General features: G+C 48.9%; 1 protein-coding gene and 2 pseudogenes across 1 annotated transcript; 1 reads left to right on the top strand and 2 right to left on the bottom strand.

Moving 5' to 3' along the window:
• Positions 1-1,421: 1,421 nt before the first annotated feature.
• On the bottom strand, positions 1,422-2,226 carry LOC138847573 (actin, cytoplasmic 1 pseudogene; annotated as a pseudogene).
• Positions 2,227-3,150: 924 nt separating this feature from the next.
• LOC138847587 (DDB1- and CUL4-associated factor 6-like) lies at positions 3,151-5,762 on the top strand (annotated as a pseudogene).
• A 3,686-nt stretch (positions 5,763-9,448) lies between these two features.
• On the bottom strand, positions 9,449-10,390 carry LOC138847572 (olfactory receptor 13H1-like). Its single transcript, XM_070066707.2, has one exon. It carries the CDS (start codon positions 10,385-10,387, stop codon positions 9,449-9,451), a length of 939 nt encoding a protein of 312 aa, XP_069922808.2. The 5' UTR covers positions 10,388-10,390.
• Between the last annotated feature and the right edge of the window lie 3,272 nt (positions 10,391-13,662).

Raw genomic sequence — 13,662 nt, 5'->3', positions numbered from 1 at the left:
TAAAGATAATTAACTTTATATACCTAAGGATAACTAAAGATGAATCTTAATGAAGAATGGAATGGGCGAGGGAGTAGGTGGTAGGACGGGAATGGGGGTGGGAGGGTAGGTATGGGGAGGAACCACTATATTCCTAAAGTCGTAGCTATGAAAATTGTATTCGTTAAATATAAACTTTAAAATAAAAAAGCAGATAGCTCTTTCTCCTTCCCTCTCTCCCTTCATCCCTCCCTCCCTCCCCCCTCCCTCTCTGTCACTCTGCCTTTCAAATGAAGAAAAATAAACAAACAGTGTAGCAGCACAAGGTTATGAGGAAACTGGTGTCTGGCACAGTGCTGGTGGGCATGTAAATTGGGACAGCCACTTGGCAGGGTTAGGTGGCGGGACCTGTGGATAGCAAGCCGTTTGCTTCCTTAAGCTCTTGTCCTTCTTCTGAACACTGCAAATATTATCCATCGCATATGAACTGACTCCCGAGGCCTGTAGAAAGCAAACTGCAAAACAAGGTATGGAAGAGGCTACCGTTTGTAAATTGAACCCTGTGTCTGAACTGTGTACTGTTATTGGTGTCTCTGGATGAGGAAAAAGGTACAGAGGGGGTCAGCAACTTGCCCAGAGACCTGGAGCTTGTCAGTGTCTGCAGCAGGACTGAAACAAGGTGGCCTGGGCTCAGGGCTCAGGGTCAGGGCCCAGGGCCCAGGGCCTTGCTTTGTTTGCTGTGTTTGTTGGATTGTTTGCCTGCAGCACGCATTTCTCCTGACAGGAGGGCTGCTGGGGCCTCATGTTCCTACTTAACAGTAGCAAACCAAACTTTGTGGTCACGTCTCAAAGAATTGAGATTGGTGTACAGAAACCTTACATAACTTAAGAGGATGAATGCATTTACAGGTGTACCTGAAAGCCGTTTCCAACTCAAGGCAGGTGCAACCTGGCAGGAAAAGTGAGTAGGAAAGGACACTGGGTCCCAAGGCTGGGACACCCGCCCCTCTCCTCTGTCAAGACCAGCGAGACAGAAAGAATAGCTGGTTCAGCAACTCTTGCCAGCCTCTGAGGAATCCTGGACTGTCAGCTCTGCCGCATTAATACCCTGCACAGATCTGCAGACTGTGGTCAGGCAGACACACCAAGGCGCACCTGGACTTCTCACCTCAGCCACGTAGTGACCGAGCCACACAGCCTAAGGTTTACATCAAACGTGTGTACAGGGCATTGAACATACACCAAGGGAACAGTGAGTGAACTTGAATACAAAGTAAAAAAAAAATCAGCAACAAGTTCTACAATCCAGTGTTGATATCAGATACAAGCTTCAAGGACACCTTTCTTTTCAAAGGCTTATTCCAGCTTCACTTTTGCCAGGGAAAATGTATCCTTCTGGATCAGCCCATGCTGCAAATGCTACCCACCTGCTCACAGTCTTTTTAGAAGCATTTGTGTTGGACGATGGAGGGGCCCTGCTCATCATACTCCCGCTCAGTGATCCACATCTGCTGGAAGGTGGACAAGGAGGCCAGGACGGAACCGCCCATCCACACGGAGTACTTTCCGCTCAGGGGGTTCGATGATCTGCGAGGACGGGGAGGGAGCGGCTCTAGTCAATGCTGCCTTCATGGCAATGCCCCCACCCACTGCGCCATGCTCTGGTGACAGGCCACCCACACACCTTGACCTTCATGGTGCTGGGTGCCGGGGCAGTGATCTCCATCTGCATCCTGTTGGCGATGCCTGCGTCCTTGGTGGGGCCACCAGACAACACAGCGTTGCTGTACAGGTCCTTGGGGGATATCGATATCACATTTTGTGATGGACTTGAAGGTGGTCTTGTGGTTGCCGCGGGACTCCATGCCCAGGAAAGAGGGCTGGAAGAGCGCCCTGGGAAAGCAGAATCCTTGGGCATTGATGGGGATCACGTGGCTGGCCAACGGGCAGCTCGCTCTTCTCACGGGGGCAGGAGGAGGACGTGGCTGCAGCCATCTCCCACTCCGTGTCCAGGGCGACGTAGCACAGTTTCTCCTTGAGGTCGGGCACGATTTCCCACTGGGCCTTGGTGGTGAAGCTGTAGCCACATTCTGTGAAGATTCATGAGGTAGTCAGTCAGGTCCTGGCCAGCCAGGGGAGGGCGTACCCCATGTGGATGGGCACCATGTGGACAACTCTGTCGTCAGAGTCCATGATGATGACAGGGCCTTGCTTTGCACAGAAAGAATTCAAACTGTAAATGTCCATTCCCTCTATGGACAGCAGATGCACTCCCAGGTCTCTCTCCTGAGGAAACACTGGTGCATGGTGTCTGTAAGGACTCACGCCCTGGGGTGTTAATGGTAGGAAACAACAGGAAATATCTATGTTTCCAACAGTAAGGGAATGGGCAAATGCCACACAGACTATTCCTCCAGCAAATTACAATGCAGCAGCGAAAAGGAATGGATGAGGGTGTGTTAACCCAAATTTCAAGGGCATTGCAATGAGCATAGAAAGCAAACTGCAAAGCAAGATATAGGATAGGCTACGATGCGCACATTAAAGCCCTCCCTCCAAAGCATCCTGTAGCTTCTTTGTGGATGCGTATGCCAGGCTACAAATTGCTCACACACACACACTTGCACACATGCACATAAACACACACCCACACACATATGTACACAAACACAACTGTGCTTCGAGGCTGATCTCTGGGTGTTCTATAGGAGTAGTCTGAGGAGAAGAGTATGAAGTGAGTTCCAGCCCAGGCGGGGCCGGTCTTTGGGGGCTGAGGCGCCGAGGCCGCCATCTAACTCGCTGCGCCCACAAGCCCTGGCTCGCGGATGGTACCAGAAGAAGAGAATTTATCCAGAGATCAAAACCTGAAGCAACTCTAAATGTGCCTGATGGCTGTGTTAATACAATCTGTTGGAATGGCACTGGAGAATGTATTTTATCTGGCTCAAATGACACCAAGTTAGTAATTAGTAATCCTTATAGCAGAAAGGTTTTGACAATTGGTTCAGGGCATCGAGCAAATATATTTAGTGCAAAGTTCTCACCATGTACGGATGATAAGCAGATTGTATCCTGCTCTGGAGATGGAGTAGTATTTTATACCAATGTTGAGCAAGATGTGGAAAGTAATAGTGCCAATTCACGCGCCATTCTGGAACTACTTATGAGATTATGACTGTACCAAATGACCCTTACACTTTTCTACCTTGTGATGAAGACGGAACAGTTGGGTGGTTTGATGCACACATCAAAACTAGCTGCACAAAAGAAGATTGCAAAGATGACATTTTGATTGACTGTCGCCGTGCTGCCACATCCATAGCTCTTCATTCACCAATACCATATTATCTTGCTCTAGGTTGTTCTGATATTGACTGTCGCCGTGCTGCCACATCCATAGCTCTTCATTCACCAATACCATATTACCTTGCTCTAGGTTGTTCTGATAACTCAGTATGAAGACATGATCGCCGAATGCTGGGCACAAGAGTTACAGCGAATTATGCAGTGCGAGGAGTCACTGGAATGGTTGCCTGTTTTATTCCTTCCCATCTTAATAATAAATCCTGCAGAGTGACACCTCTGTGTTACAGTGAAGATGGCCAAGAGATTCTCGTTAGTTACTCTTCAGATTACCTATACCTTTTTGACCCAAAAGATGACACAGCACGAGAATGTAAGACTCCTTCTGCAGAAGAGAGAAGAGTTCCGACAGCCACCAGTTAAGCGTTTGAGGCTTCTTGGTGATTGGTCAGATACTGGACCCAGAGCAAGGCCTGAGAGTGAATGAGAATGAGATGGAGAACAAAGTCCCAGTGGTGTCACTGATGCAGAGAATGTCTGATATGTTATCAAGATGGCTTGAGAAGCAAATGAAGTTGCACAGAGTAATAGAGGACGAGGAAGATCTTGACCCAGACGTGGAAGGAGTCAGTCAGATGTTTCAACTGTTCCTACTGGCCCATCAAGTCCGGATTTGGAAGTGGGTGAAACTGCAATGGATGTAAATACTCCTTCTCATCAATTACCTTAACCTTCTATGACTTCTACAGTATCAGCTCCAGCCCATTTGACCTTATCTTCCACAGAAAGCCCTCATTCTACTTCTTTGTTATCATCTCCAGACAGCGAACAGAGACTGGCTGCTGAGGCATCTGGGCACCATACACATCATCAGTCTGGTCCCCCGAAGTCATGGGTTGCTGACTCCTGCTCAGAGTGACAGCACCCTGTAGAGTCTGCTGGTGCTGGCCCCCTACCACAGAGCCCCACAGGAGCATGGAGGCAGCCTAGAGAGGGTCAGATTCTCCTTCTGTGGTTAACAGCTCGGATCCATGTCCCTTGACAAGCAACAGGATAACAATAATGAAAAACTGAGCCCCAATCCAGGGACAGGTGAAGCAGCTTTAAGTTTGCCCTACAGCACAGAAGAAACAACCACAAGCACAGTAAGACTGAACTTTACAGATGAATGGAGCAGTACAGCCTCAAGTTCTAGAGGAAATGGGAGCCATTGCAAATCCGCGGGTCAAAAGAATCACTGGTCCCACAGAGCTCTGTACCACCACCAGAAGGAGATAATGAAACAGGTTTTGAAGAATCATCAGAGCGTGTGACAAAATGTCAAGAAGGCACTAAAGGACTTGATGTACCTTTTCCCTCCTTCCATTATCCCTGCCCCCCCCCATCCTCCCTTTTGTGGAGAGCCTTGGTGCCTAAGCAGACCTTCTCAACTCCTTGCATTGCAAATGGAAAAACAGATAAACTACACAGGGCAGCTATGAAACAGATGAGAGGGAAATTCCCAGAGACTTCAAAGAGCCCCCTACTCTTCTGCCAGCTGCCTTCTACACCTCTCCCCAATTCCCTCCTAACGGGATGAAACCTGAGTCCCAAATGCACCCAGCACAGTCTCTTCACAGGAACAGACTCTTGCCAACCTCTGTGCTTCCAGTACAGCAACCTGTCTCTGTTGAGGTCGGTCTCCATCTCCTTTTTCTCTCTCCTTTCTCGGGGTACAAAAGACCAGAGCCCCACACTATTCCAGACCTAACAGGCACACATCTGCAGAAAACCTAGATTGGAACAGTACAGATACAGCACAATCAGATGTACTTGCAACTGAGCCACTGGGTTCCAACTCGGGAGAAAGGAATAACTTCAATCTTGGTAGCTTTTGTGAGGTTCCAGAAGAATCCTCTTTGTCCAAAAAGGCAAGGAACCAGAAACTTCAGATCGGACTAGCACTGAGAGTACTTCCAATCCAAATTCACCAATCCTGAGCCTCAGGCCCAAACAGAAGCCATCGAGCCGTCAGCTCATGAGGAAACATCAGCCAGGGATGCTGCTCTTCAGGACACAGATGATAGTGATGATGATCCCAGGTGCAAGGTATCCAGCAGGACCTGGTGATAGATGCTCTGCAGTTGCCCGCATTCAGCAGTTCTTCAGGTGGGGAAAAGAAAGAACATTAGAAGGCCACTGGTAATGGTGGTTTATAAAGGCCGTCGCAACTCCAGGACAATGGTCTAGCCTCATGCGGCATAGATTATGACATAAAGATCTGGTCACCACCAGAAGAGTTAAGGATTTCTAACCGAAAGCTTGCTGATGAAGTTATAACTCGAAACAAACTCATGCTGGAAGAGACTAGAAATACCATTACAGTTCCAGCCTCTATCATGTTGCAGGTGTTGGCTTCACTGAATCGTATTGGAGCTCACCAGTGGGAAGGTGACATGTCAGATGGCTCTGGCCAGGAGAATGAGAACGAGGATAAGTAATAAGCACCTCTCTTGGTAAGCACTTAGATGTTCTGAAATTTGTATAAGGCAATTTATTATATGTTTTTTCTTTACAGAACTTTAGTGCATTTTTTGGGAGTTTTTCCCCTTTTTGGGGATAACCTGACATTGGTTTGGAATGAATGTGTGGATGAATTTGGGAGAGTGCATAAGACAAAACAAGCAAAATGTTTTTAAAACCTTTTCCGTGTATGAGGAGTGCTAGAAAATACAAAGTGCAATACTTCCCCAAACCTTCGGTTGTGGGAACTTGGATCAACATTGAAGAGTAATTTTCATTATAGTGAAAATGTTGGTTCAAATACTATTCTACACTTGCCAAAAAAAAAATGTGCTTCAAGATGGTTATGGAAAAATGGAATTGGAAATCACTACCTGAACTTAGAATCATGATTACTGGAGACAGGAAAGTGTGGCAGAGGGGTAGGAGGAGGTGCGGTGGCAGGTAGCAAACCACAGTGATGACTAGCGGTCATGCTCATGAATTATATGCTGTATAAGAACCCAAGGAGAGGAGCTGGGAGAAAGGTGGGGAAGTGGGGGTGCTGATTGCCTGCTGTGGATAAATGTTGCACTGTGCACCGTAAAGATGTACAAATCTCAAGTACAAAACACCAATTTCCCAGAATAAACTTTTAAGAAGTTAGCTTTAGAGGAAGCTGTTTGAAGGAGACAGAAATTCTCTGTACTCTTTGTGACTCTTTTGTAAGTCTAAAATCATTTCACAAGAAAAAGTCAAACATGGAAAAGGTCTGAAAAGTCCTAAAAGACTGGACATAAATTGTGTCTGATTCAAGAAGCCAATAAAACATCTACAGGATAAACATTTAAAAAGTACAAAGGAAATAGATAAGAGCAGATGTTGATGAGTTAGAAAGCAAAAAATTAAGAGAGATGCTCTTCAAAATACGTTCGTTGACAAGCAAACGGGGTGAGCTAGAACCCTCGAGCAATATTGTGGCCAAGTGAGTAGGCCATGCTCATCTTTCCCTCTCCTTCCGTCTTGGCTGCCATCCACTGCCTGAGCTCTCTGATCTGTATCTGGTGCATGGCAGCCTAGCACAAAGATTTCCTGGTCTTTCTTGCCACTAGGATTGATCCTAAGATTAACTTCGTGTCAATGGGCTGTAAGCAGGGGGCTTTTGTTTAGGAAATAGGAACTCTTTATATTCTAAAATCTAGCTACTCACTTGGTCAGTTTTATGCATAGCAAATATCTTCTTTCAGATTGTGGCTTGCTTTTTTAAAAATAGATTTATTTATTTATTTATTCAAAAGGCAGATATAGAGATAGAGAGCTATCAATCTTCTATCTATTGTACCTGTTTTAGTCCTCAAATGGCCACAGTGGGGGGGGGGAGAGGGAGAGAGCGAGAGCGAGAGAGCGAGTGAGAGAGAGAGAGAGAAAGCTATCTTCCATCTGTTGCTTCATTCCAGAAATGGTCACAGTGGCCAGGGAGGGGTCGAGTCAAAGCCAGGAGCCATGAACTCCATCTAGGTCTTCCACGTGTGTGGCAGGGGTCCAAGTACTTGAGCCATCACCTGCTGCCTACCAGGATACACACTAGCAGACAGCTGGAATTGGGAGCAGAGCTGAGACTCAAATCCAGGCACTGGGATATGGGATGTAGGTGCTCCAAGCAGTATATTCATCACTAGGCCAAACACCTGCCCTGTTTTTTAGCATTTTTCAGTGCAAAATAGAGAATATATTGTTCTCTGACTACAACCCCTGCTATTTTAGTTGTCGCATCTCGTTACTCTGCTTCTGGCTGTTCTTTGTCTTCATCAACATACATTTTAAGAGTTGGGAACACAATTGCTGCCCAAGATTGACCTGACCGTGTGTCTTGTCCATCTTGCTTGTAAGCTGTGCTATGCAGGTGGCGCCCCATTGGAAATCCAGGAGCCCAGATCTAACATGGGTGCCTTGCGCCCCATTGCTTGCTCTCTCCACCACCTACACCCACACAGTCCAAACAGACTGTCTGGATAGAGGCAGCTTCTCGCTGTCGAACATGACACATTTCTGAAAATGCTTGCAATCCAAACGTCCAGAAACTTAAGGATAGATGCGGGAGTTGCGAGGAGGGTATTTATTGTCTAGCAGCAACCCAGCACACAATTGAAAGGGCCCACACTAACCCGGGGCCCAGTGCTGAAGGTACCTACCAGCCAGAGCCACCAGATGTGGGTTCGAGTATACACTTGGAGTTTTCTTTTCTCAGCACTCCCATCTACACCGGGGGTGAAGTTGCCAGCTCCCTTGCCGACATCTTTGCCCTCTATGGTGAACTGCAACATTTCCCCTAGTTCTTAATCCTCCATTTCAGCCACGCCCTCAGCCTCTTGACTTTGGTGTTCCTCCCTCTAGTGACAGAATACATCTCCATGCCCCACTGATACTTGTGTTGAGCTAGACTCTCCCTACTTTAGCTCATCAAATACCGACAAAAGTAACAACCTGCTAATTTGACCCTGGGCCTTGGGAGACATCCTGACCACCCCCTTGCACTTTTGTCTTCATCACGAACATAGTATGTGCTCCCTCCAGATCACCTTCTGGCCCCAGAAGAGAGACCGAGTAGGGCCATCCTAGCTACACGGTGTTCCATAGTACTGCACTATGCAGGGACACTTAAGGCTTTTATTCAAAATTCTCACAAGTCCCAAGAGTGCCTTAAGGAGCATTCTTGCACATACGTGTTACCTGCATGCGTAAGCATTCTGTGGCACAGGTGCATCGAGGCGGCATGGTGACATAAGATGCCAAAGCAGGTCTTTCCCATCTTCCCAAAGCTCCCAGTTGTGAAGAAGGGTCCTCGGAAGGCCTCCCGTTCTACATAAAGCGGACCACCTGTGCAAGACCAACCGCCCCCTGGAGCTCCCTCACACAGAGGGCAGAAGAGGAGGAGTTGCCTTTGGAGGGAAACCATCCTTCACCCCAGGTCCTCCCACTACTGGGGAGGGTGCAAGGGCAAGTGCCCCAACTGTGCAGTCTCTGTGGGCAGAGACTGACATCATGTTCCAGGTTGGGCATCTTCAGAGCCCCCACCAGGCCTGTATATCTGCCCCGGTGTTCTCAGAGTAGCAAATGCAGAAGACGAGGCCGCTGCCAGCTGCCAGCTGCCAGCTACCTCCACCCCAACAGAATAGGTCATCCTATGTGAGTGGACGTGCACCCACTCACATCCCCCACCCTGGCGTCTTTACCTAAACACTCAGCGGTGCCCTATGCTGCAAACACTTTCCATTTTTGTGAATTCGATATGTACAAAGTGCTACCTTACTGTTGCTTAGGTCTGAGCTCTGGTTTCCTCTTTAATCAAATGCATGTTCGTGCCTTTTGGCCATTGTCTTATTGGGGTATTTCTCCTCTGGCTTCATGATCTACGAGACGTTGATTATTTTTCTGGCATACACATTGTAGCCCTTGCTCCTCGTGTTGAGTTTGCACTTTATTTGTATTTGAGATGCAGGTGACATTTAGCACTTGTCTATGTTTGTGGCGTCAGATCCTCATTCTTGCGTAATCTCTTCCGATATGCGGACGCCTTGCAAGTCCTTTTCCCTTCCCGTAGTGCCACTCGCAGATGCAAAGCTGCCAGGACAGCTCAAGCCCTTGCACCGTCCTGTCACCCAGCACCCTGCTGTGTGCTGGAGCCTCAGGACTTGGCCCCACAAGTCACTCTCCTGAGAGCAGCCTTCACGTCCTTGTTTCTCAGGGCGTAGATGAGGGGGTTTAGCATTGGGGTCACCGCTGCATAAAATATAGAGACAATCTTGTCTCCGTCCTCGACCTTTTTGGTCTGAGGCCTCACGTAAATATATATTAGTGTCCCAAAGTAGATGGTGACCACAACCAGGTGAGAGCCACACGTGGAAAAGGCTTTAAGCCTGGCCTCGGCTGGGTGGATTCTTAAGACAGCCTTGAGGATACAAAGGTAGGAGATCAGGATGAAACTCAAAGGTACTGGCATTGAAGTAACAGCACACACCATCATCATAACCTCTAGGGAAGTGGTGTTGGAACAGAGCAATTTAAAGATGGCTTGCACTTCGCAGGAGAAGTGATTGACGGTGTTATGCCCACAGAAGCTGATGGGCAAGAGCAGAACGGGTGTAACGGTGAGGAGGAGAGCTGCCATCCATGCAGCCAACACCAGCACAGCGCACACTCGAGAAGACATGACCAGGTTGTACCGGAGCGGAGCTGAGATTGCCACAAACCGGTCGTAAGCCATGATGGCCAGCAGGAAACACTCAGCCAGTACCAGGAAGGCTCGGATGGTGAGCTGGGCAAAGCAGGAGCGGTAGGAGATGGTGGGGAAGTCCTGCAGAGAGTGCACCATGATCAAGGGCACAGCACTGGTGGAGAACAGGAGATCCAGTAACGATAAGTTACTGAGGAAGAAATACATCGGGGTGTGGAGCGGAGAACTGACTCCTACCAGGAAGATGATCATGCCGTTTCCCGCCAAAGTCACCATGTAGAGAAACATGAGTGACCAGAAGAGGGCACTCTGGGATGCGGGGTGCGTGGACAGCCCCAGCAGAACGAATTCCGTCACTCTGGTGTAGTTTCCACTTTCCTGGTAATTCATTTCCTCTAGGCACAGCTACAGGCAGGGAGAGTAAGCAGAGGAGCAGCGCTTTGTTAACCAGGAGTCCATCGGTTAAACCTCCAAGTTAGTCGAAGCACAGCAGCCCATGACACAAGCTCATCTCGGAAACTTTCAGGCCCTGCCTGCCAGCAGCTCCAGCCCCATCTCTGCATCCTGCGCTGGGGAAATGAAAAGGCAGTCCTCTGGCAAAGCGGGGTCGGCAGCCCTGGACTAGCACGCACAGTCTTTGAGGAAGAGAGAACAGAGCATCCACCTAGCCATCTGGCCAAACACATCGCCAGTGATCTCCCGCTCCAAGCTAAACGAGATCTGAGCATGGGAGGATGCACATGGTCTTGTCATCCAGGGGCAGAAGGATGACAGCACGGCGGCACAGGGAAAGGTCCTCAGGTCGATACTGTTTGCTGCTTGATCAAGTTCACTGCTCGAGGTCCCGCGTCCCTTCCCGCACTGGGCCTGAGGCTGAAAGACCCACGAGGGTTTCCTCCCACCTCTCCAACCAGCAGCTCATCAGTCTTCCCAGCAGAGAAGAGAGAAAGGAGAAAGGGAATGGGGACAGGCTCAGGATGTTCAGGGGAGGCCCCCATCGCGAGCCAGCTAGGGACTCTCCTGTTGGGTGCCCCGTTCCCTTTGGACTCTTGCATAGAGGTGGGCAGCTGGGTGGGGCAGGCCAGGCCAGCACTGCTCTGGGCTTGGTTGCAAATGTCCTGGCAGCTGTCGAGGCCCGAACTGACTGCATTTGCAGTGTGAGATCTTGAAGGGGGCTTGCTGGATAAGACAAAGGTGGCTGAGGCCCGTGCCCGTGTTCTTTGCAAAGCCCCTGACCGCTGTGCTAGAAGCGATCAACACATCTGCTGACCCGCCGAACAGCCGGGCACCTCCACTCGTGCATTCGCTACCACCTTCAGCACCGCTTGGTGGAAGTCAACTCATGGTTTTGCCCCATTCCTCCCTAGGTAAATGCCATTTTCCACATCTGCCGTCTCATTCAGGGTCTGGGATATATTGGAGGTCTCCAAAAGTTAGAAGCCTTCTCTGTCTTACTCTCCATATGCTGTCCATCAGCAAGCCTTGTTAACGTGCTGGTTGAATTGAATGAGCATTACAGACACATCCTGTGGGGTAGGCACTGGGAAAAATCTTCCCATGTCCTCTCTCTCTCTCTCTCTCTCTCTCTCTCTCACAGATGCACACACATCTCTCTCTCTCTCTCTCATACACATCCCTCTCTCACACACACACACCTCCCCCCCCTCACACACACACACAACTCTCAATCTCTCCCTCACAGACACACACACATCTCTCTCACACAAACACACACACATCCATCTCTCTCTCACACACAGAGCTCTCTCTCTCAAACCCCCCTCGCAAACGCACACACATCACTCTCTCACACACACACACACACATCCCTCTCTCTCACAACACACACATACACACATCCCTCTCTCTTTCTCTCTCTCTCACATCCCTCTCTCTCTCACATCCCTCTCTCTCTCACAAAAACACACCCCTCTCTCTCTCACAGACACACACATATCCCTCCCTCTCTCACACACACTCACACCTCTCTCACAGACACATACATCTCTCTCTCTCACACACACACATCCCTCTCTCTTTCTCTCTCTCACACATCCCTCTCTCTCTCACAAACACCCCCCTCTCTCTCCCTCATAGACAAACACATCCCTCTCTCTCTCACACACACATCCCTCTCTCTTTCTCTCTCTCACTCTCACACACACTCACCTCTCTCTAACACACACAACCCTCTCTTTCTCTCTCTCTCAGAAACACTCCTCCCTGTCTCTCTCTCTCACAAACACACACAACCGCCTCTCTCTCACACACACATATGCATCCCTGTTTCTCTCTCACACACACACACACATCCATCTCTGTCTATCTCTCTCACACACACACCCCTCTATCACAGACACACACACCTCTTTCACACACACACGCACATCTCTCTCTCACACAAACACCCCCCCCTCCACACACACATCCCTATCTCTTTCTCTGTCTCACACACTCACCCCGCTCTCTCTCTCTCTCACCACACACACCTCTCTCTCACAGACACACACACACACTTCTCTCTCACACACACACATATCTCTCTCTCACACAGACAGACCCTCTCTCTCACACAGAAACACACATCCCTCTCTCTAAAACACACACACATCCCTCTCTCTCTCTCACACACACACCTCTCTCTCACAGACACACACACCTCTCTCACACACACATACATCCCTCTCTCTTTCTCTCTCACACACACATATGCATCCCTGTTTCTCTCTCACACACACACACACATCCATCTCTGTCTATCTCTCTCACACACACACCTCTCTGTCTATCACAGACACACACACCTCTTTAACACACACACGCACATCTCTCTCACACACAAACACCCCCCCTCTCCACACACACATCCCTATCTCTTTCTCTGTCTCACACACTCACCCCTCTCTCTCTCTTTCTCTCACCACACACACCTCTCTCTCACAGACACACACACACACTTCTCTCTCACACACACACATATCTCTCTCTCACACAGACAGACCCTCTCTCTCACACAGAAACACACATCCCTCTCTCTAAAACACACACACATCCCTCTCTCTCTCTCTCACACACACACACACCTCTCTCTCACAGACACACACACCTCTCTCACACACACATACATCCCTCTCTCTTTCTCTCTCACACACACATATGCATCCCAGTTTCTCTCTCACACACACACATCCATCTCTGTCTATCTCTCTCACACACACACCTCTCTGTCTATCACAGACACACACACCTCTTTCACACACACACGCACATCTCTCTCTCACACAAACACCCCCCTCTCTCCACACACACATCCCTATCTCTTTCTCTGTCTCACACACTCACCCCTCTCTCTCTCTCTCTCACCACACACACCTCTCTCTCACAGACACACACACACTTCTCTCTGTCACACACACATATCTCTCTCTCACACAGACAGACCCTCTCTCTCACACAGAAACACACATCCCTCTCTCTAAAACACACACACATCCCTCTCTCTCACACACACACACACACCTCTCTCTCACAGAAACACACACACCTCTCTCACACACACATACATCCCTCTCTCTTTCTCTCTCACACACACTCCTCTCTCTCACACAGACACACACATTCCTCTCTTTTTCACTCTCTCTCTCACACACATCCCTCTCTCTCAC

The sequence above is a fragment of the Oryctolagus cuniculus genome, chromosome X, assembly GCF_051225735.1.
Source record: "Oryctolagus cuniculus isolate XC-2025 breed Fujian yellow rabbit chromosome X, ASM5122573v1, whole genome shotgun sequence".
In the NCBI taxonomy this organism is placed as follows: Eukaryota; Metazoa; Chordata; class Mammalia; order Lagomorpha; family Leporidae; genus Oryctolagus; species Oryctolagus cuniculus.
The sequence above is the reverse complement of the archived record's forward strand: the minus strand, read 5'-3'. Positions and strand labels throughout refer to the sequence as shown.